Below are 23047 nucleotides of genomic sequence, written 5' to 3'. Positions count from 1 at the left end.
AGGAACATATGCACACCGTACAAGCGCAAATGCTTCTAATATCCCCTGATGTTTCCTCTAATATCTGTATTTAAGCTGACACATTCTGAAACTGTTAGGCTTAAAAGCTTTTCGTAAACATCATATTAAAATTCCAGATATATTTTGCTACTTCACACCTACAGGCCATCGTGCAGCTCTGGTTTTAGAATATTAATAAAAATACACTACCGGTTAGCAGTTTGGACACTGAATTATTGTTTCAGATGTTATTAAAAGGCTTAAAATTAAGTTAACTGCAAAGCATGCATTTTATTCTTTGAATAACAATATGGATATACAGTATGTACAAGTTGTATTTTGAATACATTTTGGATCAGGAGTTAAACTAGACAGTGAAGAAAAAGCATGCAGAGTGTGGATAGATAAATATTCTTAAATATAAGCAAGTTTTGATCTGTTAAACCTAGGCACTGCATACGTCCAATTGTTGTAATAGTTTTATAATAAACAGCCCTGAATATAGGAATGTGACACTGAGATATAACTAGCCTAACCTACTATTATCTTTTTAGCAAACTAGTATCTTTCAGTCAAAAAAAATACTCCACTCTTGATTGGTTTATATCATGAACTAGCCTAATAAAACTGTGCTTTGTTTAAGACAAGTACAGATTTCGTAACAGACCATCTCCATCATGTACCATCACACTGTTAAATTCTCTTTACGGTACATGAAGAGCTCCCTCTAAAGGTTTAAAGACATGCTACAGCCTACAAGGTATTACTATGACCACTGTCTTCTTCCACAGCCCAACCTCTCTCACACTCTCCCACCTTAAACTCAACTCCCACTCGAGCAACTCTCTCTCCTCACACACTCCCCTTCAAATTGTGATCCATCATTGTCCTCTAAATCAATAATCAATCTGCAGTCTTCTCCTCTCAGCCCATCTGTCACCATTGGCCAGAGCATTGCTCCCTGCCTGTATAGATCATCATTTGGGTCCCTGTAATTGCTGGTCAGAGGGAGGAAGGCCATTAAAGATAGCACGGCCACTGGCTCCTTCTTTTCCCCTTTCTTTGACCCAGTTCGGGCACTTCTCCCACACTTTTCCCCACTCCCTCCATCTCTATCTCTCTCTCCGGAAAACTATAGATGAAGATATATAAACTAATGTTCCTTATTGTTACATTATTTTACTACACATACCTGTGGTTATTACAGTGAGATAACAGTGATATAAAAAAGATTATTAATATCATCCTAATTCTACACATTTGTTATTATCAATAATATATAATCAATAAAAAATAATCATCAATAATTTGGTGAATTTAAATTTGTAGTTACTGTAGTAAACACATGTTTAATTTTCGTGAGGGTCTAAAAGAATTATGTATCTGTATACATCTGTACTTTGTTTGGCGATGTAAACCAAACCTGGAGCTTTTTTTATTCCATGGATGAATTACCTTGTTATGTTTACTTATGCTGTCATTTTAAAATTGACGTAATGGAATTGCTTCATTAGCCCGACTCACTAAAACGGCAATTACAGCAGTTTTACTTATAGCCATGGCAGCTAATATTTACTAATTATTGCAAACTGCATTCTCTATTAGCTTCACATTGAGAGTCAGTCAGCAGGGTGATTCATTCGACAGAATGAAATGTGTATGGTTATAAGTTATTAAACATATGTATGGGGTTTAGTAGTAACCAAAACTGGATGTCAATGAAAAGTCAAACCCTTATGAAAATGAACCATTGTTATCTTTTGACGGTTTCAAAGCAACAACATAAACTAACGTTACTGTGCATGCACGTTTTTGTGGCCCAAACTGAACTTTTGGTACATAATATCCTCCCTGTAGATAAAGCAAATAATATTGGCTAACAAGTTAAAAGTACGCCCACCGTTAGAGGAGAACAGTTACTTGGCAATATGGTTTGGGTCTTCACGACATTCACGACTCATCTTCAGTGATCTAGTTAAGGGGAGAAGGTTCTCGTCCAAGATCTTAAGGCACATGGGCCCGTCCCTCTGCCCCTCAATACGTCGAAGTCATACTGTACCCGTAGTAGAGACAAAGCCCAAAAGCATAATCTTACAATATTGTTTCCAATACTGTGCTTCTCTGTAGGGATGGTGTTCTTGGGGTCATAGTCATCATTTCTCTCCCACCAAATACCGGAGTCAATTTTGATCTCCAAAGCCTTTTCTAAATCATTTGATGTTCATTGTCATGGGTCTTCTAGGGCAGGAGGACCTTGCGGATGCTTCAGGATTTCAATCTATTGCGGCATAGCGTGTTACCAATGGTTTGCTTGCTAACTTTGGTCCCAGCTCTCTTGAAATCATTAACAAGTTTCTTCCGTGTAGTTCTGGGCTGATCTTGAACCTTCCTCATGATCATCTTTACCCAATTGGGGAAATCTTGCAGGGAGCTCCGGACCAAGTGCAATTGATTGTTATTTAGTGCTTCTTCTATTTCCAAATATTCGCACCAACAGTTGCCCCCTCTCAACAAGCTTCTGTCTGTGGCCTATTCAAGGTTTGCGCTGGTCTCAAATCTTGACCCTGACATCCTTTGAAACCTATTTGGTCATGACCATGGTGGTGGAGAGGTTGAAATGGAAGATACAGATTCTGTTGGCAGGCATCTTTTGTATACATAACAAGCTGATTTAGGAGTACTTTCTTAAAGTGACAGGAGTAATCTGTGGTCCATATAGGCACATAACCAATCTCTGGAGCCAGAATTATTTCTGGTTGGTAGGGATCAAATACTTATTTCACCGTCTGAAATGCAAATCAATTTATAACCTTTATATAATTTGTCCCCCTGATTTTTTGGTTGATATTCTGTTTCTATCAGTTAAAATAAACAAAACACAAAAATGATACACTCTTCATTACTTTGAAAGCAGGTTAACTTACAAAATCAGCAGGGGATCAAATAATTATTTCCCTCACTGTATGTTCTACAGTTCATGTTCAGCAAACTGAACGACGGAAATGAAGATATAACCAAGTGACATATTTTGTTCTTATTGCCACTACCAGTACCTGCTAGTTCATTTCATGCTGTACGGAGCACATAGGGTAACAGCCACAATGTACAATCTGAGACCTACAGTTCATATCTTCTAATTCTAGTCTGTGTTTCTCATCTCCTTTTGTGCTACCGAGCAACTGGGATTTGCTTTTTCCAGCTTAATTAAAGCAGTAGGTGGGCGTCGATTTCTTACTGAACAACACTGACATCCATCACACTTTAGCTAGTAAATGGTGACACTGTCACAACATACTTAAACATTGTTTGAGAACATGCAATAAAAATTTAATAACAGGTTAACATCAAGCCTTCAAGCTCTGCTCACATCCAGCTCAGTATTAAACGCCGAGCATTCTGCTCCGCTCATCGAACAGCCGAAGAGGCGTGTCTTGAAAAACTCTGAGTGCTGAGTTGTCTGTACTAGAGGCAATGCTAATATGGATTCACACAACTTCCCCTCATGAGATGTGTATGTGTATTTTCCCCCCTTTTCTTTTTCAGCATCAGGGGAGGCAGAATCAGTGCGCAACTCAACGGGTTAGCAGAGCGTTCAACTGCGTCCACTGCTTGTACGGAGTGATATGCTGTTAATTAATTTACACTGAGTCCCAGCACTACGCCAACCATTGTTTACGCCTGCTGCAATTCCCCATTCCAAACGTACGGGTGTTCGTTCATGTATGTTCTGCACGTGAAGCGTGATTATCCAATCAACAACACAGGTCACCGAAGGCCAAAAAGAAAATGGGGAGCTTTCAAAATTCGTGCTCGTCTTAAACGGCTACTCCTGACTAATTTCTCGTAAGTAGGATTCGTGTTTCCCCCAATGGCTTTGGTCAAACAGACTCAGGGGTCTTGCGGAAAGTCTGCGCACAGCTGTCCCTTCTGAACCGTACGGCCGATCATTTACAGGCAAGGAAAGGAGCGGTAGCGGCCCCCGCGATTCCTCCGACGCTAATTGGCTGCTTGTAAAAGATCGCCCTGGAGGAAAACAAAGAGCTCTTGAAATATTAATGCCCTTAACAACTTTGGAAGAGTGCCCACTCCAAAAGCCCCTGCTGTGCTACTCCCACTTGTTTTTTTTTCCGATTTCTTTCAAAACTCTCCCACTCTCACAGCCCAATGCTGAGGACGGTCTGTGAGTCACCGCACTTGTGACGGGATGCTTACAGCGCTGGCAGACCAACATATGCCTTGTCAGGCCACAATCTGCCCCCTTCAGTAAGCCTGCTATCTGCTATCTAATGGTCTATAGTGTAATTGACAAAGCCTATACTTGTGAGGCCGTATATTAAGAAAAAAACCGGTTACCAGTTGTGTAACACGTGTACCAACCAACCAGGCAAGCGTCTGTTTATATTGAAGGTAAAAACGCTACGCCATCAATCATCAATATTGCTGTGGCTCAGAGCGTTGTGCTTGCCTAGCAGCGCAAAGGTCGTAGATTTGATTCTCAGATTGCAACGTAAATTTCTTTGGATAACAGCGTCTGGGAAATGGTTAAATATACAGTTAAATTACATAAACCAGCCAATCGGAATAGGTGTTGCTACACACAGTCGAAGCAAGATTATAACAGTAGTTAAAACTTAATATATTTCTGTTCATTGAAATTAAAGAAAACATTGGCCGAAATTGTATTTCTCTGCAGTTTTACTGAAACCTTGTAGCTCCATATTTCGTGATTTTCATTTTTTGCCATGAATGATTATGAGCCACCCTTTATTTTGTCACTGGGATTTGCAAATATTGAAGCAATAAAAAGTATTAAAAAGTGCTTGTCAACTTTGACAACACAGTATTTTTGACCCCGTACAACAAAACCATTTTTACCATTTTTGTCTTATGATTCAGTTAAAAAAGGGGGTTTATACATTTATACATTTATAAATATCGTTATCTGTAAACTGAAAATATAAGCTTTTCATTGATGCATGAATTTTTAGCATCGGACAACATTTGGCCGAGATACATTTAAAACTCTGAAATCTTAGGGTGAAAATCAATCAAATTGCTGAGAAAATCGCCTCTAAAGTTGTCCAAACGAAGTCCTTAGAATAGCATATAACTCACAAAAATAAAGTTTTGATATATTTACGTTAGGAAATTTAAATTTTACTCTTAATATCCTAATGATGAAAGAAAATTCAATAATTTTGACCCATATAACAATGTTTTTTGGCTATTTCCAAATAAAAATCTGTGCTTACTTTTTGTTCGGGGACACATTTAATCTCTTGAAAAGCACAGTGTTTTTTTCCATTTCTTGAAAAAATAACGAATTTGGATGAAAAATTGACTTCAGAAGTACAGTGACTTTATAGTGATTTTAAAAACTTAAACTAAAGGAAACTGCCTTACTAATAAATTGAAATAAGTTTAAGTTGACGCACTTGAAATGTTTAATTAAAATTAAAAACTATACTAAAATTGAAATAAAAATATTATATAGCAACATTAAAAAAATGCTAAAATGAAAAGCATGCAAAAAAGCTACCAAATGAAATCACACAATGGCTAAATATTCAAATAATTAAAGGTACTGTGTGTAATTTTATAGAGGATGTATTGACAGAAATGCAAAATAATAAACCACTATGTTTTCAAAAGGGAATAAGGACCTTACATAATGAACGTTGTGTTTTTATTACCTTAGAATGAGCTATTTCTATCTACACACAATGCGTGTCTCCTTGCATGAAATTCGCCATGTTGTTTCTACAGTAGCCCTTAACGAACAAACTTTTCTACAGGGCGCATTTCCTAAAGTTTTTATCTTATCTCCTTTGACAAAGATGTGAAAATGTGACAACATATCTGTCCTGTGAGAGCCGCCATAGTGCTGTGACCTTTTTGACGTTTCACTAGACAGTACGTCTCTTCTGATTTCCTCTTGGAACTTAATTTGCCATGTAATATTTGATTCTACACTTCAACATTGTTGCTCCAATGAGTTTACATTACGAGCTTACTGAATCGAGAATCGCATAGAGCCATATAAAAAAACTTATGTGTGCAGCATGTTGCGAAATGTCAAAGACAATTGATGGTATTCTGGTCAGCTAAAACCTTCTCTCAATCCATTCAATGGTTGCCCATAACTTCGAATTATGAATACAGGCACGTAACCAAATGGCCAGAGCTTCAATATTTTTTCCACGGCTTCTTGCTGTTCCTCATCAGTACTTTCTGCTGAAACGTACTGTTTGCAATATGCAATTAATGAGTTGTTCAATGCTTTGAACGAATCCATTTTGAATGTAATTGTCTCTATTCCCCAGAGGCGTAAGGACAGACCCAGAGACGGGGCTGTCACAGAAACAGGGCTGTCTTTAATCTTCATTTGATGACTCTCATACTTGAATGCTGTGCTATAAGTTAACATGAGAGAGAATGAAAGTGTGTATGAGGTAGTAAGTGTGTATGCATATGAGAGGATGTAGATGCAGCGTTTCTGGCAGACCTACTTCTGCCAATCAGACGTTGGTTGTCTCTCATCTTCATGAAACGGAACGATCACTTTAAAAGCGTTCAACACTCCTGGGGGGCTTGCTGTGGGGGGGAATAGAGGAGCTGGCACAGTCACACTTAATAGTAAGCACTTTGTGTCGTGTCTATTATGTTCAACAACATCAAAGCTGCTCAAAATGATCCATTCCGATTCAACATTGACACACTGCACGAGTCAGCGGTGAAGTATGCATCTGTTAAATCTTGGGAGATTTACAGGGGTGTATTGTGATATTGTAAAGGGAGGAGCAAATAAAGCGACCAGCAACTTATCAGCAACTCTTTACAATAGTGCCCTTTATCTCCAAAACCCCCAAAACTTTTAACACCTCTCAACCTCTTCACCCATTGATTAAAACGCTTAACTTTACAGAAATCTTGACAACTTCTACTGGAACCTACCACCAGAGAATTATTAGCACACATGCTGACCAAATCAGCCAACTGAGGGCCACCTCCTAAGACTAACTCAAAGCAATGATCTTTTGTGTGTTTTGGATGAGATAAAAACTATTGTGTTTATGTTAATGAAAAATTCAACAGCAAACCTCTACAGGCAGAAACTCTAAATGAAACGGCCACTAAACAGTCTTCACTTAAAATCATTCAGGTGACACTTTGTGAGATAAAGCACTACCCAAACAACTGGCATCAAAAGTTTGGAGTGTTTAAAGGGGGAATCTGTGAATTTAGTTTTGTTAAAAAAAAGATATTAACTCTTTCATCGCCATTGACAAGTTATCTTGTCATTAAAAAAATAACGCTTCCCCGCCAAAGCCGTGTTTTTACGGCAATCAGTGTTTGTACTGTTGTACAGCAGGTGGCGCTATTACACACCACTGGGAAAAAGTACAGAATCCCAGAACCTAGAACGTATATGTTTTAGCTGTTTTTAACGATTGTTCTGGGCGGAATCTTTGACAAAAAATGTTACTTATCTCAGCTGTTTTATCAAAATGATGCATTTTCTTAAGAAACCTTCCCACATCTACGGAGTGATAAAAAAACAAACAAATGAAGATAGAAGAATACGGTTTATTTTATTTAAAAGCTGAGACTCTGTTCTTTCATTTGACATATTGTTTGTCTATATATTCTTTACAAGAAATTTACTGTGAGCCATTAAATTTGGGTGAAAATGTTAAAAAACGCTGGCGTAGGCTGGCAACTTTTTTAAAGAGGCTGGCGGCGAATGAGTTAAAGGAACAGTCTTCATTTAATCACCATCAAGTTGTTCCAAGTCTCTATAAAATTCTTTGTTCTGATGAACACATTTAGGAAAGCAAACGGTTCTGGGGCACTTTTGACTAATGTAATTATAAGTCAATTGTGGCCAAGAATTGATTGGTTACACGCATTCTTCCAAATATCTTTCTCTGTGTTCATCCGAACAAAGAAATTTATACAGATTTGGAACAACTCGAGGGTGAGTAGATGAGGAAATTTTTTTGTGAACTGTCCCAGTAGGCCATTAGGTGCTGCATTTAAGACAATATAGGGTATGCACGACACGCCAAAACACGCTCCCTTGAGTGGCGCAACACTAAGCAAAATGGGTGCTTACAAAAACAGGAAATGCAACTCCACCCAACACATCAGTGTCCAAGCACACCTGGTCACTTTGTAATTCGTAAGGATCACCGTCGACTCCATCTGCTTTAATTTCAGCAGATAATTGCTTGTTTTAGTCCCGGTGTAGAACGGTTCAAAGTAGGAAGGAAGGAGGCGGGAACCGGCGAACATTTACATCACTTTAATAAAAATAAACAAACAAAAACACAGAAGTAGAATGCCGCATATGCATGTAGCATATGCGTGTGCTAACATCTAATCCCACCGGACAGACACTTCATGCAGTTTGCCTGCAATTTGACACCAATCAAGTGGCTCATCAATGGGACCGGCCGAGTCAAAGGTCAAGGCCACAGAAGGACATAAACCCTCTACAGTCCTTCCCACTACAGACAGCATCTAATTACTCTCTTAAATCAACGTATCAACTAACACCCCTAAATCAATAATCCTCAAGGTGTTCCTTTGAAAATGCACACTTTGCTGGTATGTTTTCTCCAATCCACTCCTACCAGGGCAGGTCAGGCCCCCTTACCTTGACCCCCGCATACATAATGCAAGCAAAGCCATCACCCCAGCGCTCAAATGTCACACTGCCACGCCCCCTGACCGCCGCCTCTCTCCAGCATCCTCGCACCCTGGAGACAAGGACCGTTCACTGAAGTTCTCTATTGAACGGAAAAGTAATTGCCTTTCTTTTGTTTGTTTATGCACTTTCTATTTGTTATTCAGTGTGGACAGTAAAGGCAGTTCTTAGAGTGAAAATGAGTTTTATGTAAGGAGTAATAACCTAAATGGATTTCCTCAGTAGCAGGAAGCCCCATGGCTATTTATCTTCTCCCTCCACTAATTATTCATTACAGCTCAGCCAGAGGAAACTCGCAAAAACACACAGTCAGATAACGCCGGCGAAGCGCTCGCAAAATTACTTTTTGCTTTCGCCTCTTAAAAGATTCTCGCACTTCATTGCGTTCATTCTGGTTCAGGAGACGCCCACCGTAAACAGCTGATAGCAGAGAAATATTCAGAAACGCAGATTTGTAAATTCCCAAGCAGCATGCGCAAGGCCCAAATGAATGTTTCTCGTCGCAGCTAAAGGGCAGTTCGCACGTAGTACATCTTTAAGCCAGCCCGGTGTGCCACGATAAGCACATTTTTCTGATTTGCAATCGACAGACAGGACTACTGTTTAACTTGTTATGACCTCACATTCATAACTGCACTTCACCTTTGCCTGAATCGTGTCACAGCGGTGGTCTTTGTGTAGACCTCAGTGGTACTGTCACAATCTTTCCAATCACACGGCCCAACTCATCACACAAACCTATCAGCTCACTGCAGAAGAGTCGTCACGGTGACAAAAAACAATGGAGGATGTGGATTGGGAGGTAATAGAAAGAGCAACAGACAATCTCAAACGGCAAACAAAGAGCAGTCTCATGGGAATGTTTACAAGTGTAGGGCTCAACAGTAAGAAGAGAGAAAACAGTTGAGTGACTTGCTCCTCTATAGGCCAGTGATGTATTCGCTATATCTTAACTGATGTTTCTGTGTTTTACAAAAAAATCAAGCATTGCCTACAATAAAAGATTTCAATTAAACATAAAAAAACTGAAATTACAGCTGAACATTCTTATGCAAGAAGATGAATCAATGATGACAGAATCCCAATATATTGGTCGACACTCTTCATTAAGTTACATTTGCTCCCTATAGTCGCTATACTTCTTTCTCTTTTGTAAACTTTCTATCCTTAAAAAAATGTAGCTTTGTATACTGTGATAGGCTATATCACACCAGTTTTAATGCGCTTATGCTTTTTGTTGTCCTTATGTTCTTCCAATTGCTTCCATTGTTTACCCCCTTTGTAAGTCGCTTTGGATAAAAGCGTCTGCTAAATGACTAAATGTAAACGCATTAAACAAATTTGGAGTTTACCAGTAAGAATACGAGCAACAGTCTCACTGGATAATGAACCTGAGTGTGTCTGCTGAAGATGCCTAACAGCACGCAATAAGCAATAATTGTTTGATAATGCTGCCATCTAGTGTTCAAGAGCGTCTGATGCACTACCTGCCCCTCCTGACACCATCAAGACTGATTTAAACAAATCCATCAGGTTGAAATTCTTCCTGTAAGCTAAATTGCTGTACCACACAGGTTTCCCTAAATATGATCTGTTGTAAGACTTTTTGCTTCAGTAAAATGTATTAAATAACTTAGTTTGTGCTTGCTGAGACAGTTCCATTGTGCAGAAAAGACTGTGTGAACGCTAAACAAGAAATATTCGTTCAGAGTTAAGCCTAATTGATTTGACAAGGCATTACAACATACTTAGACAACAAAAACAAAAGCGTTTGCTCCCCGGGATTATTTTAGAAACAAAGATCCAAGCAAATAATTCAAATGCAGGTTTATTAAGTCGAGTCAATATTAATGCAGGTGTAACAGAGCAATAATCTTGCAACACAACTCCAAAACCCTCCAGAGACAAAACATTACACAAATTAAAAAATCAACTCACAAATTCATTACACAGTTGCTATCAGGCTTTTTCACATCTGTAATTTGGAACAAATTAATGGGTATTATGTTGTGTCTTCTGAATAGGACACAGAGGACAGAGAGATGTGTACCTCACAGACTTACAGATTAGAATGTCTCCCTCTCCTGCTGTCTTTTCTTATGTTTTTCCTGGGAACAACCTGGACTGTAAATGCTAGACTATAGGCTTTATGGTGAAGGTCGTAGATCAAGTAGTACTGATAGAAGGTTCCCAGAACTCCTATCAACAATGACAACAATGACATTGCATACGTCATTCATAAACCAACTGCATTCCAAGGTGTTATTATAATGTTTTCTTCTTTGTATACCTAAAACAACCACACCACTGATATGACATCCCTCAACTATGAAATGGGACATCTTTACACAGGATTCCAAAAATTCTTTACTGATCATTTTATATTAAAAAAGATATGTAGTATATATATTAATATAAATAATGAACAATAAAACTAATTTCAAAGACTAAATAAATATTAAACTTAGTCATCAGATCTAACATAAAGGATATTATGACACTGAAATTCGTTTTTTAAACAAATATAATGCACAATTGCTGGTTAAAATAATTATAAATACCTGTTTTCTACCTGAAGAGGGCAACACTATCAAATTATGAAACAAGTGCCCAAAGTTAATCAATTCTGAAAACATCAAATAGCACAAAACTGCCCAAATCGTCCCTCACAAACGAGATAGGCAAAGTGATTCACCTGCTCCTAACACATAGCCTACCCTACTTTATATGACGACATTGTGAATTGAATGGGATGGATAAATAACTGAATTATTTGCATAAAAATAAAGTTGATATTATTTCACTGTTCTCGCTATATCCCAACATCCATTATGGATGCACTTAACACAAGTGAGCTTTTTATAGGATGTACAATTTTCACCCATCAATAATCAGTGTTGGGTGTAACTAGTTACTAAGTAATTAGCTACTGTAATTTAATTACTATTCCCTTTAAAAAGTAAAGTAAGGGATTTCTCTTATTTTTTCTGTAATTTAAGTACAGTTACTTCTGATATAATTGAACTAGTAGTAACTAGTAATTTATTACTTTTTCAGAGTTACTTACCCAACACTGTCAATAATTCATCTTATTAAAGATGAAGATCAACACGTAACGTCAAACATTAATCTGCGCAAATCTGTGCAAACGCAGTCCAGTCTACTATTACGAACACAAACAAAAAATCACCAAATCGCTCAGCGGAAAGTTAAATTTGCATTTTACCGAAACTTGCAGTTAACAGAAGACATATTACTTGATATTCACAGATGTTTCACTCCAACAGGTTGTGGCTATGCATTTGTATAAATGATTAAGTTCATTCAAACGTTGCGCCTGAACACGCCCACGTGCTGTCGACAGATCACTGTCGCAAACTTGACCGGAAGTAATTAGATTGCAGTCGCTTGCTATGTGTGACGGGCTCCCTGGTCGTAACCGTAAATAAGAATGCGCTTTTAAAATTGATCAAATGAAATGTATACTAATAATACACAACTGATACAAACTAATAATACACAACCCTAACAAACTACATGAATTTGACAAGTGAAAAAGCACGTGCTTTTGAAAAACGTTCGTTTGATTCCCATGTAATTGATGTAAAGTCATATATAACGGGTTGTGCAGGTCGAGAATTAAAAAAAAAACAGGTATGACAAATGTTCTGTTCTGTACCAAAATATCTGTTGTTTACACATTTCACCACAAGATGGTGATACAATCAAACATTAAATCGAGAGAGAAAATCCAGAGAGTTCACCTGCCGTCTCTGTTGATTTTACATTCTGCCGTTAGAGGGCGACATATTCATGCGGTGAATATCACAATGTAAAATTCGAAACAATTACATAATAATGGATTTTCACAGATGTTACTCACAAATCATTTTATTTATGTTGTTGCTTAAAAATATCACCTGTTAAATTAGCAATTCGTGTTTATTTGTATGCCATCTTAATAAACCACCTAGTTAATATCTTTGATCTACAGCAGAAAAACACAATACAAGTAGTTAATATTGTAACAGTTCACTGATTTTATATGACTGGCCATTGCAGTTCAAATGAATAGCATTCAACAAGTTTGCCCTAATTAGAAAGGCTACTGTCACGGAAAAAAAAAATCTTATTTTTTTCTCAAAACAAAGTCTGTTGCATCCAGTTCTTTATGAATAATAAGTAGTAAGAAAAGATTACGGGCGGTCTGTCAGTAATCTTTCAAATGCTACGTGCGTGTCTGTTCTTATGTTGTTGGACAAATTGAACTAAAATCATTACAGGCTAAACAAATTCAGAGAACATTTTTGTGGAATGTCAATTAATCTGTTAGAGGGTTTATTGATACATCTTTTTGAAAGATACATTTATATAACATATCATATACATAAATATAATTTTTAATCCAAGCAGCAAAATCCATAAAGGAGCATGTTCGGGGAGATATTTTACTCAAATGCACCTGTTCTTTTTTCTTCAATATTTTGACTGTTTGACTATTCGACTCATTCGATCCTAAAAAAAATGTTTTTCCCCAAAAATGTTATTACTTTGTTTAACAGGGCTTCACTTGTAGTAATTATGTGGATAGTACAATGACATTGAAATAAAGACGAGTTAGACAGAAAACACACGAGAGGCGCTGAAATGATGCAGAATTTATTAAAACAAACTGTGTAAATATTAATTTGACGTGCTCTGTGTTATCATGCACTTCATCAAATGTGCATTATGAACATTGGAGTGCTCTGTTTCTCCGTTAAATGAAGGCACACTGTCAATCCACCACTAATGTTTACACTGTTTTATCTGCGGGGAAAAAGTAAACACTTCAACTCTGGCGAGGGGGATTATGTCTCCATGGCATCGCGTTTCAATAGCGCAGCTATACACTCCTCGTGCGAAAATACAGTGCACTGCTGTCTTGAGACTGTCTCTGTTTAGAGACGTCAGATTGTTTTAAAAGAACACGTTAAACTATCACATCTCTTTACCTCAAACTGCAGACAGAAACGCTTATAAAAACCACAAAAGACCATAAAAGATGTATTGTCCTGAAATTGTTATTTGACAATATATTCAGAAACATTAGGCAATTAATTTTAATGTATCTTTATGAAGTGAAAGTGCTTGAAAAAAAGTTAATATGAAGAAGTTAATACTAACCTTTTTTGTAACCATTTTGTCATTTATAGTTGAAGATAACGTGAATTATTGGGCTTATTTTCTATTGAAATAGGGTACTATTCAAATATTACTTTAAATGTTGTTGTAAATGCAAAATATATATTGTGATGGTGGAGACCATTTTAATTTATCAAAAATAAATACGATTCTAAATTGTTAATATTACTAGCAATTGTTCAATACAGAAAAAAAGAAGCCATGCAAAAAGTAAGAATAAAATAACATTTATTTTTTGCAAAATTTACACAGAGAAATATACACTTAGCAAGATTTCATTCACAAAACCATCTCTTTACATCTTACGTCAATATTTTTTAGAGCCTTTTGATGTTTTTTGAGAAAATGACTTTTGACAGACTTGCATTATTAAAGAAATACAATATACTTTATTTCGCTGCGTAACACAATATATCACTCACAAAGGGAATACAACTGTCTACTTGAGCCATTACCATATTGAATCCAAAGAATTAGCGTTCTGTTGAAAAAACATGGCACGATTTTACAGACGAGGAGCAGAAAGGATGGAATGATAGAAGTTTCACAATAACAATAACGCTAGAATAGTCCCTTTCAAATGATGAAGCAAATTATTCTATATCATCACCCGTGGGCATAAACCGTTTTGTAAATATTCTAAATGGATTGAAAAAACATGAGGAGTTTTAAAATACACAATTTACATGAAAATACTATGGTTACCCCGCTTAAGGTCTAAACTTTTGACTCAATTGCAATGTGGCAGTGTCAGTAAAGCCATATTGGAGTAAGATGGATAAAAACTATGACCTTTACGCGTAACCATTTCTTTTTGATAAATCACAAACTTCAAAGAAGCCACGACCACCAAACACGTTAGTCCGTATTATTTTTTAAACTAGACATATTTTATATACATAAATGCAATAACTGGAAACAGGAGGCCCGTGAGTCTTTGGAGACGTTGAACGATGAACCTTTAGGCCTTGGATTATTTAAAGACATTGAACACTTTTGTCTACATTCGGGAAACACTCTCCCAATTGTCTTTGTAGTTCTGTCGAATATACGCTCACGGTTTCTCAGGAGTGTTGTTGACCAGAGGACCGTAGAGTCCATTGGTGTAGCTCTGATCTTTATGTAAGAGAGTCCTGTCTCTGATCAAATCACTAAAGGCATAGTCCATTGGCGGCCTGAAGCCCAGTGTTGGCATCAAGCCTGTGGTGGAGTAAGGAGCCATGAAGGCGAGACCTCTGCTGTGAGCCGAGTATGCCAGTCGGAGTGGGTTCAGGCCCAAATGCGTACTGAGAGGATATGTGCTGGGATCGGCACCAAAGTGCGGCGCGTTGTGTTGCAGAGGTGAGAAGGCAGACCTGTTGCTCAGCGTCATGGTTCCAGGTAACATAGGCCTCGGGGTGGAGGATAGGGTCGGCTGTGCGTTCTGAAGCATCCTCTCCGCCGTCCAGGACTCCTCCGGGCCCTTGGCTTGGCCGCTGTTGTTGAGGATTTGCTCAATGGCCTGCACAACGTCTTTACCGCATCCCTGTAGGACAAGCTCAAGGACGCTGCGCTTGTGGTTGGGGAAGACCCTCGTTAAGATATCAATGGCGTTCATCTGTCGCGACGCTGCAGATGAGGGCGAAGGCTCCTGCTCGTCTTTATCTGTATCCGAGCCGGAGTCTGAGCCCAGGGGACTGATTGAGCCCGGAGTCTCCTCTCCGTCTTTCAGAGGTTTGGCGATGGGGGAGCTCACGATGGATTCGCGGTCACCATTTTCCGACCCGGAGCCGTGACGCATATCTGGAGATGAAATCCCAGGAACCGATTCGGTGTCTGTGGATAGTGATTTTCCCACAGCCTGTTGTGGGGTCACCGATCGCTGTAATGTGTTTTTTGGGAAAAACTCGAACTTTTGAATGTGGGAGTCACCTGAAAAATATAAATTATGCATAAATCTCCTCGTACTGACATTTAAACATTTTTTTTTGTTTGGTGATCTACAGTCGACAACAATATTTTTTGGAGTGTGAGACTATAAAATCATCTGTATCAACCAATGTAACCACTATATACACTGTAAGCACTATAACATATAATTGTATATATGTATATGCACATAATTCTTTACTTAACACATTATAATATATCCACGTACCAGAGTTTGTGTCGTTGTTAACTTGCCCAAAGACCTCATAGTTTTGTCTGGAAGGTATTATGCCATTTGCCGCAGCCAGGGCCAGACCCTCCGCTGTGCCGTAAAGCAGCTGCAGTTCCCTCGCCTCGTTCTCCTCTTGAGCCTGTTGCCTGCGGAGCGCAACCTGAGCTGCCATGACGCGCTGTCTCTCAGCGATCAGAGTGCATTTGGCGCACATGCAATCCTTCCATCTGCAGTAGCGCTTATGCCCCTTCAGCGCAGATACCACGCCATGATTCCTGCACCGGGCGCACTTGGGCGTCCGTGGATACTTCTCCGTAGCGCGAAGCAACAGCGGAGGGCCCCTTAATAGGCTACTGGCCATGGAAACCGGTATGGAGGCGGCGGCAGCAGCAGCCATGGCACCTGCATGAACCTGCGACCCTGCTTGGCCGGCGGGAGGGATCTCTGGACGAAGATCCATATTTTCCGAAGTAACAGGCAATCGATAGATGGGTTAAAATTCGTGCGCAGCCGAAGTATTTGATCGGAGAGAAGTGTGCGTAAAGGAAAGAAGTTTCATAAGCATTGGACAGAATCTATACACTGCGAATTTTTTCAGCAAAACCCGAATGGCAATGTACAGGAGCACTTTCAACAAGACCTAGAAACGCTGTTCGAAGTCCAGTTTCCAATGCGCCAGATCTTCAACTTGTTGCGCGAAGTCCACAAGTAACCCCAGAAACTGTTACTTTCTTCAAGAATAAAAACGTTGAAATGAAAGAAATGCGGATTTTTAAACACAAAATTCCACCAAATGGGAACCTAAAGCTAACCTTAAACCAAACGATCAGATGACTGTAAGACAGAGCTGTCTGAGAGAGCAGAGTTTGCTGCTTGAGTCAGTGTGAGACACTAACTTCCTCGAGAGATCTTCAGTGGATACAGATCCCTCTCGATCTATTGTTGCGCCCACGTTTTCATTAGACAAATTTGACAACAATGTGGCGCCTGTCATTGGCCGAAGGGGGAAGGAGCAATCTGATTGGCTTGCCTCTTTTTCAACTGTGTCCACCTGCGTTCTTTTCTCAAATAACAAGCATCACGCAGAGCTAAAACATAAAACTTTTATCATATGATTTTATTTTCTAAAAAACAGGCAATAGACCCTGTTAGACCATTATTGATCCTATATTTTCTCACAGCATAGTTGAAACATTTCGTTTATTTTGAGCTGCTGCTACAGAAAGTTGTTTACGTGGTTCTCTAAAAAGCAAAATATATTTGTTTACATTATTTTCAGGTGGATGTTAGCCAAAAGAACTTGCAGTTTGTAATATTCTAAAAGACAATGCATTTTAGGGATTTGTTGTAGTGAGGAGCGAGAGCTTCACACAGAGTGACGTCAATATCTTTATACGCAAAACGGTAAGTTTCCAAAGCACATTTTAACACGAATTCGTTTAAAGTTTATGTGTAATGCATGCATGCGAATTTGTATGTTTACTGTGCACAATGTTAGCTCGTCTTAAAATGTTTTAGCATTCATTGTTAATTCAAAGAGTGTAATTCCATGTATGATAGACTTTTTTTCGGAGAGTGATATAATGTATGTCAAATATATTGTGTTTTTAATGCTTGCTTACATACTTAGAATGAATTAAAATGTAACGTTTCTAACACACATTTGCTTTTAGGCGGCGTAGGTCATGTATTAGTCTTGTTTTTGCAAAAACATATTTGTTATATATATATATATATATATAGCCTAATTGATACCAATGATAAAAATAAACGGAATAATTGTATATTTAGTTTGTACCGTGTATATTTTATCGTAGATAAATCGAGCACAATCGACAATAAAATCTACACCAGTATTTTGCAGAGCTATTCAGACTTTTATTTGTAGCTTACAGGGTTTTTTTCATTTACGAAAGTAAATGAAACTGCCACTATTTATATTTTTAAATTATAATAAGTAGGCCTATTATTGCGTTTGCTAAAAATGTTAGAATTAGCTTAATATAACATTAAGTAATATTACTGAAAAAAGGACTTTATTAGACAAATTATTATAGTAAAATTTGTCAACTTTTTGAAATGATAAAATTTAACACGTTTTTGCCAAACAATACGTTTTCGGTAATTTTATCGTCGTATAGCAAGAAACCCTTTTAATCGTTATTAGGCTTTTTCTTATCATTTCTTTACCAAATGTCTTTACCTATTATTTGAAGACTACAAAATAGGTTTCCTAATTTCCAGTAAATTTCTAGTTTCATTTAATATTTGATGTGAATTTTAAAGACTGTGGAGTTGTACATATTTAGGCTTCATTAAAATTGATCTTCTGAAATAAAAATGATGTTATATCTGCTAAAAATATTGCAACAGACCTACGTATTAAGTTATATATGTTATACTTTTTCGTTCTGGTGAACACATAACAAAGCTGTACTTTTCGACGCATTACACCACGGTTTCCTTTCATTTGCTACCTGGACTGTGAAATGCACGCAAGCTTCGATGAAGTGATGCGGGCCTGATGATGTTTCCCTGTCGCACCGTTTCTGATTGTTTACATACTCAATCACAGTAAGCAAATGCCATCTGTCCCCCCGCCGCTCTCATCTGCACCTTTAATTACCCAACCAGCACACTAATAGAGACGATATTAAACTAAAGCTTTTTGACATTCAAAGTCATTATCTCGGTAGCGATCTCACGCGACTGAAAATAGACATCTCGAGATCATTACAAATCCACAAGCAGGCGTTGATTGTTCATAAACTGAGACGCGCAACGCACGACTATTTTAACCATTGTGATCTTGCGCCAGTGTTAGGTTTTATTGAAGCTGTTACGTCAATGACAATAATAAAATCACAACTTTCATCGAATCCATACTATCACACAAGGTTATAGTAATTAAAGTAAATAACGTCAAAAATAAGTCAAATAAGTAAAAACAAGTAGACAGACCTTGTTTAATGCATAAAAATTAGGCCTAATGCAAATCGCAGGATAACCAACAAAGGTCTTTTAAACACTAAATGTTCTTATATCTGCATATGTATTTGTAGGTTATTAGTTTTAAAATAGGCCTATGTTAATTGTGGTGGTCAAAGTTGTGGTGACTATGATTTTCAAAAGCTGGTAACTATATTGGTAAACCTTTATAATTTTTTGTGAAGGATGCTACATCAATTCGTTTATGAAGTTTAAATAATGAAGCCGGCCTCTACACGCTTTACTTTAAAAAATCTCTCAATTGAATGGGCGTCTCTCTGCATTCCAATTAAATGCCCCCGGGCAATTAAAACTGACTGTGGGCACTTAGGAAATTCAACATTCTTTCAACAGTTCATCAGACCTATGCATCAAAAACCCATACAAGGCTTTCACTCCTTTAAGGATCTCCACCGCTGACTGAGTTTTACACCTTTTTAAAGGGGCACAAAAGAGATGCTTGACCCGACATATGTAACAGCATGTCTCTGTTCCTCTAGCACCCCGGAGCGCTATTGTCAGGATCTTTCTCTCCGTTGATACCGGGCCGGAGCGCGGCTGGACCCAAACTGCTTCCCTGCTGAACTCCTGATGGAATGGTTTGAGTGGCCAAAGCGCAGCAGAGGTTAGAGTAGCAGATAAAAAAGGGGAATGAGGGTGCAGCATGCGGTTTTGGGAAAACCAGTGTATTTACACGCTTCATCTCGTCTCCAAGTCCTCATTAGGTTGTTAACCTCTTGTTCACATGAAAAGCGCCGCGGCGCGCAGGACCCTTGAGCTCAGCACAGGCATTCCCCTGAAGGCATAGGACAAAGCGCTTAAAATAACTGCGTTAAAATAAGCTTTTATTGGGCTACTTATGACGCATGCTAGATAAATCATATAGCATTATATGCTTATTTATTCGTTAATGTTGTTTTATCACCATCATTTTATATTAATGAAGCAGGTTATTATTGGTGGTGAAAAAAACTACAAAAAGTTTATTTAAATCCTGGAAAAATATATAATTTAAAATAAACCTGCAACATGGGTAAAATATTTAGGTACTTCCTTTTTTCTTTTGTCTTTATTATTTTAATTAGTATTGATACTTTAAAGAGATATTATAAAAAGGTGAAATAAGTTAACTTTTAAAGGAATATAGGCCTACAAGTAAAAAGGATAATATGTATAACTAAAGCTTTTAATATATTTGTACTGTATATGTGACCCCACCTCTTACATCAAGAATGTACAAATGCTGATGACAGATGAAATGGTGTGTGCGTGTGTGTTCAAGCAGCAGCCAATTAAAATGCGGGCTCCATCCCTCCACATCTGCCTCCCTTTACAAACGAATCAAACAGAAAAGAAGAATCCCCGTGAAAGAGCGCTCATTGAGATCACAGATGGAGTATAGGTTTTTGCAAGAAATTTGAGAAACACCATTGTCCGAAATCCAAACTCAATGTGGTCCTTTACAATGGTACCGGCTTTGAGCTGTGCCGACTCAATTGGCCTTGTTTTTTAAACTTGAAGTGTTCAGCACAAAGACCGGCCTCATAAATGTCACAACCGCTCCGAGTGGGGCTCAGCAGTGCGATGCTTGCTGAAAAAAGAAAAAGAACACAATTATGAAGCAATAATTACTCTGCTTCTCTTCGCACGCCACTGCGTCCATTCAAGCCACTTTAGCCCCATTTAATGCTTTATCCTCGTCCACGATAATCCGAATACCACAGGTTTATAATTTTTTTCTTATGAGAGGAGAGTGGGAAACGGGGCGAGTGGCAGCCTGGACAATTGGCGTGCAATTCACTTTTTGGACAGGCTTTTAATATCGAAAGATTGATGCACGTAAGAGCTGATGAGATTTACATGAAATATTTGTAAGAAATGAATACAATACTGGACCTCCTCTGCAATAATATCCTATTTGCATTTGCTGCAATTATAAGATAGGCCTACTTACATTAATAAACCAGTCGATTTATTTTTTTATTAAAATGTTTGATTTTACCACAAACGCAATTTTTTTATATTTGGACATTTAAATTTGTGAAAAAACCGACTCATGCTGAAACCAAGAGTCAACTAAAATTACAAATAAAAATGCCAAAATTATAATTTGAATAATTAATGATTCCCTCGTATTAATACAGATCCGAATATTGTTTTTTAGACCATATTTATATATAAAAAAACAATCAAACAATATTTAACTTACATTTACGCGCAAGTCAATTTGGTATACAATCAAAATGATATGGCACTTTGCTTACGGTCATGCGGATGCATCTTAGTTTTAGTTAACACTTTACAATAAGGTGCTATTTGGTAGCAATTAGTTAAGGGCATTAGCTAACATGAACTAACAATGACCAATACTTCTGCAGCATTTATCAATTCATGTTAATTTCAGCATTTACTAATGCATTATTAAAATCAAACGTCATTGTTAGCATTAGTTAATCCGCCATGAATTTACATGAATATATGTATTGACATGACCTAACAATAACAAGGATTAATACATGCTGAAAAACTCAAATGTTCATTGTCAGCTAATGCTAATGTTAGCTAATGCATCTATATTAATAACGTATACTAATATCACCTTAATGTAAAGCGTTTTACCGTAAATGTGATATTTTTTCATTTATGACAGTTCCTTGGCTATATTTTGGTTTATTAGAAAATATAGTACCCTAGAAATTGGCAGCCTGCTGGCTGAATGCTATAATCGATTGTTTTAACCATAATTGCGTTTGGATAAATTCGACCCCACAATTGTTATTTTTTTCAGGCCAGTTTTTTTCACAATTTTCAAGTGTTATTTAATAGCCAATTCCTCTTAGACCTAATTATTTTTAAGCGCCCAAACCTTCCATCTCACACTCAAGAAAGCCATATAAACTGGCAAACTCTTAACAAGGTCAAACGTGGTCTACCATCATCACGCATTAAGTGCATTAAGTGGCAGGTAAGATTCGCGTGTCAATTACAGGGTAAATGACGTTAAATAATAAAATGTTGCTTTTTATAACACAGAAGCCTTCCTTGTAGCAGTAGGCTATAAAACTATTCGTGATCATAGCGACCTAACCCCTCCCGTCTTACTCTTTTCGCACACATTACCCAGCAGATCGAGCCCCTTTCGGGTGAGTCTTTAAGCGCCGCTGAGAAAGTAAACTTTGAGTGACCCTCCAGGTTAGTTTAGTCTGGGATTTCAGCATCGTTGGCTGAGTGGATGCTGTGGGATCAGGAAATTCTTCAAAGAAGAGATCACTAGCGTCAGGAATTCTGTGCTCTCACCATGGGCCAGCAGCATTCTTGACCCTTAAAGACTGGTCAAACATTATTGAACGCTTCCCTTTTGTTATTGAAGAATTGAGCCACCACCTGATGTTGCCAGAAGAGAATACGTGTCACAGGAAGCCACAAAATAACTATTGTCACCGTTTGCGGGAGTTTGGGATCAAACCATAATGCCATTGGAAAATGTGATGCGTGATTGACAGCAGCTTTTGGGGTCTTCGATTGAGATGTCAACGGTTCGACTGGTGATCAACAAGAAAACTGCATAAAAGAAAAACAACATCATAATGTCAAAAAATGCAAAACGTAATGATTACACTGAATAAACTGAAGTTTATTTTACATTTTTGACATGAGTGATTTTTTTATACTGCATAGGCTAGAGTATAGCTAAAAGTGATGTCAAACTTTGGAAACGTGACGTCTTCACCCTTTGTTTACTGTAAATAATTTAAAATGTATAACAGATGTGATGTTGCATCTTGCATAGTTGTGTTCGGAGTGTGAACTAAAGCTCAGCTTTGAAAAGAATTTAAGCTGGGTTGGCAAAAAAATACAACACATACACAAAGCTTATTGAGTGAAGGCCCAGGGGAGTGAACTTTTTGATAAAAAAATCAATGTATGCCTAATTGTCTGTGAGCATGTCATTTTTTTATGCATTTTTATATTTTATGGCATTTTACGTGTTTTATATTATATTCGAATACAGTCAATACTCACTG

The 23047-nt window shown here is 37.8% G+C and overlaps 1 protein-coding gene across 1 annotated transcript; it reads right to left on the bottom strand.

The window, feature by feature from the left end:
• Nucleotides 1-14313: 14313 nt before the first annotated feature.
• Nucleotides 14314-16941, bottom strand: dmrta2 (DMRT-like family A2). Its single transcript, XM_056773493.1, has 2 exons — nt 16032-16941; nt 14314-15805 (listed from the first exon to the last, which is right to left on the bottom strand). The coding sequence occupies exons 1-2, from the start codon at nt 16492-16494 to the stop codon at nt 14949-14951; spliced, it is 1320 nt and encodes a 439-aa protein (XP_056629471.1). The 5' UTR covers nt 16495-16941; the 3' UTR covers nt 14314-14948.
• Between the last annotated feature and the right edge of the window lie 6106 nt (nt 16942-23047).

The sequence above is a fragment of the Triplophysa dalaica genome, chromosome 18 (assembly GCF_015846415.1).
Source record: "Triplophysa dalaica isolate WHDGS20190420 chromosome 18, ASM1584641v1, whole genome shotgun sequence".
Taxonomy (NCBI): Eukaryota; Metazoa; Chordata; class Actinopteri; order Cypriniformes; family Nemacheilidae; genus Triplophysa; species Triplophysa dalaica.
This window is presented reverse-complemented; position numbering and strand designations above follow the sequence as displayed.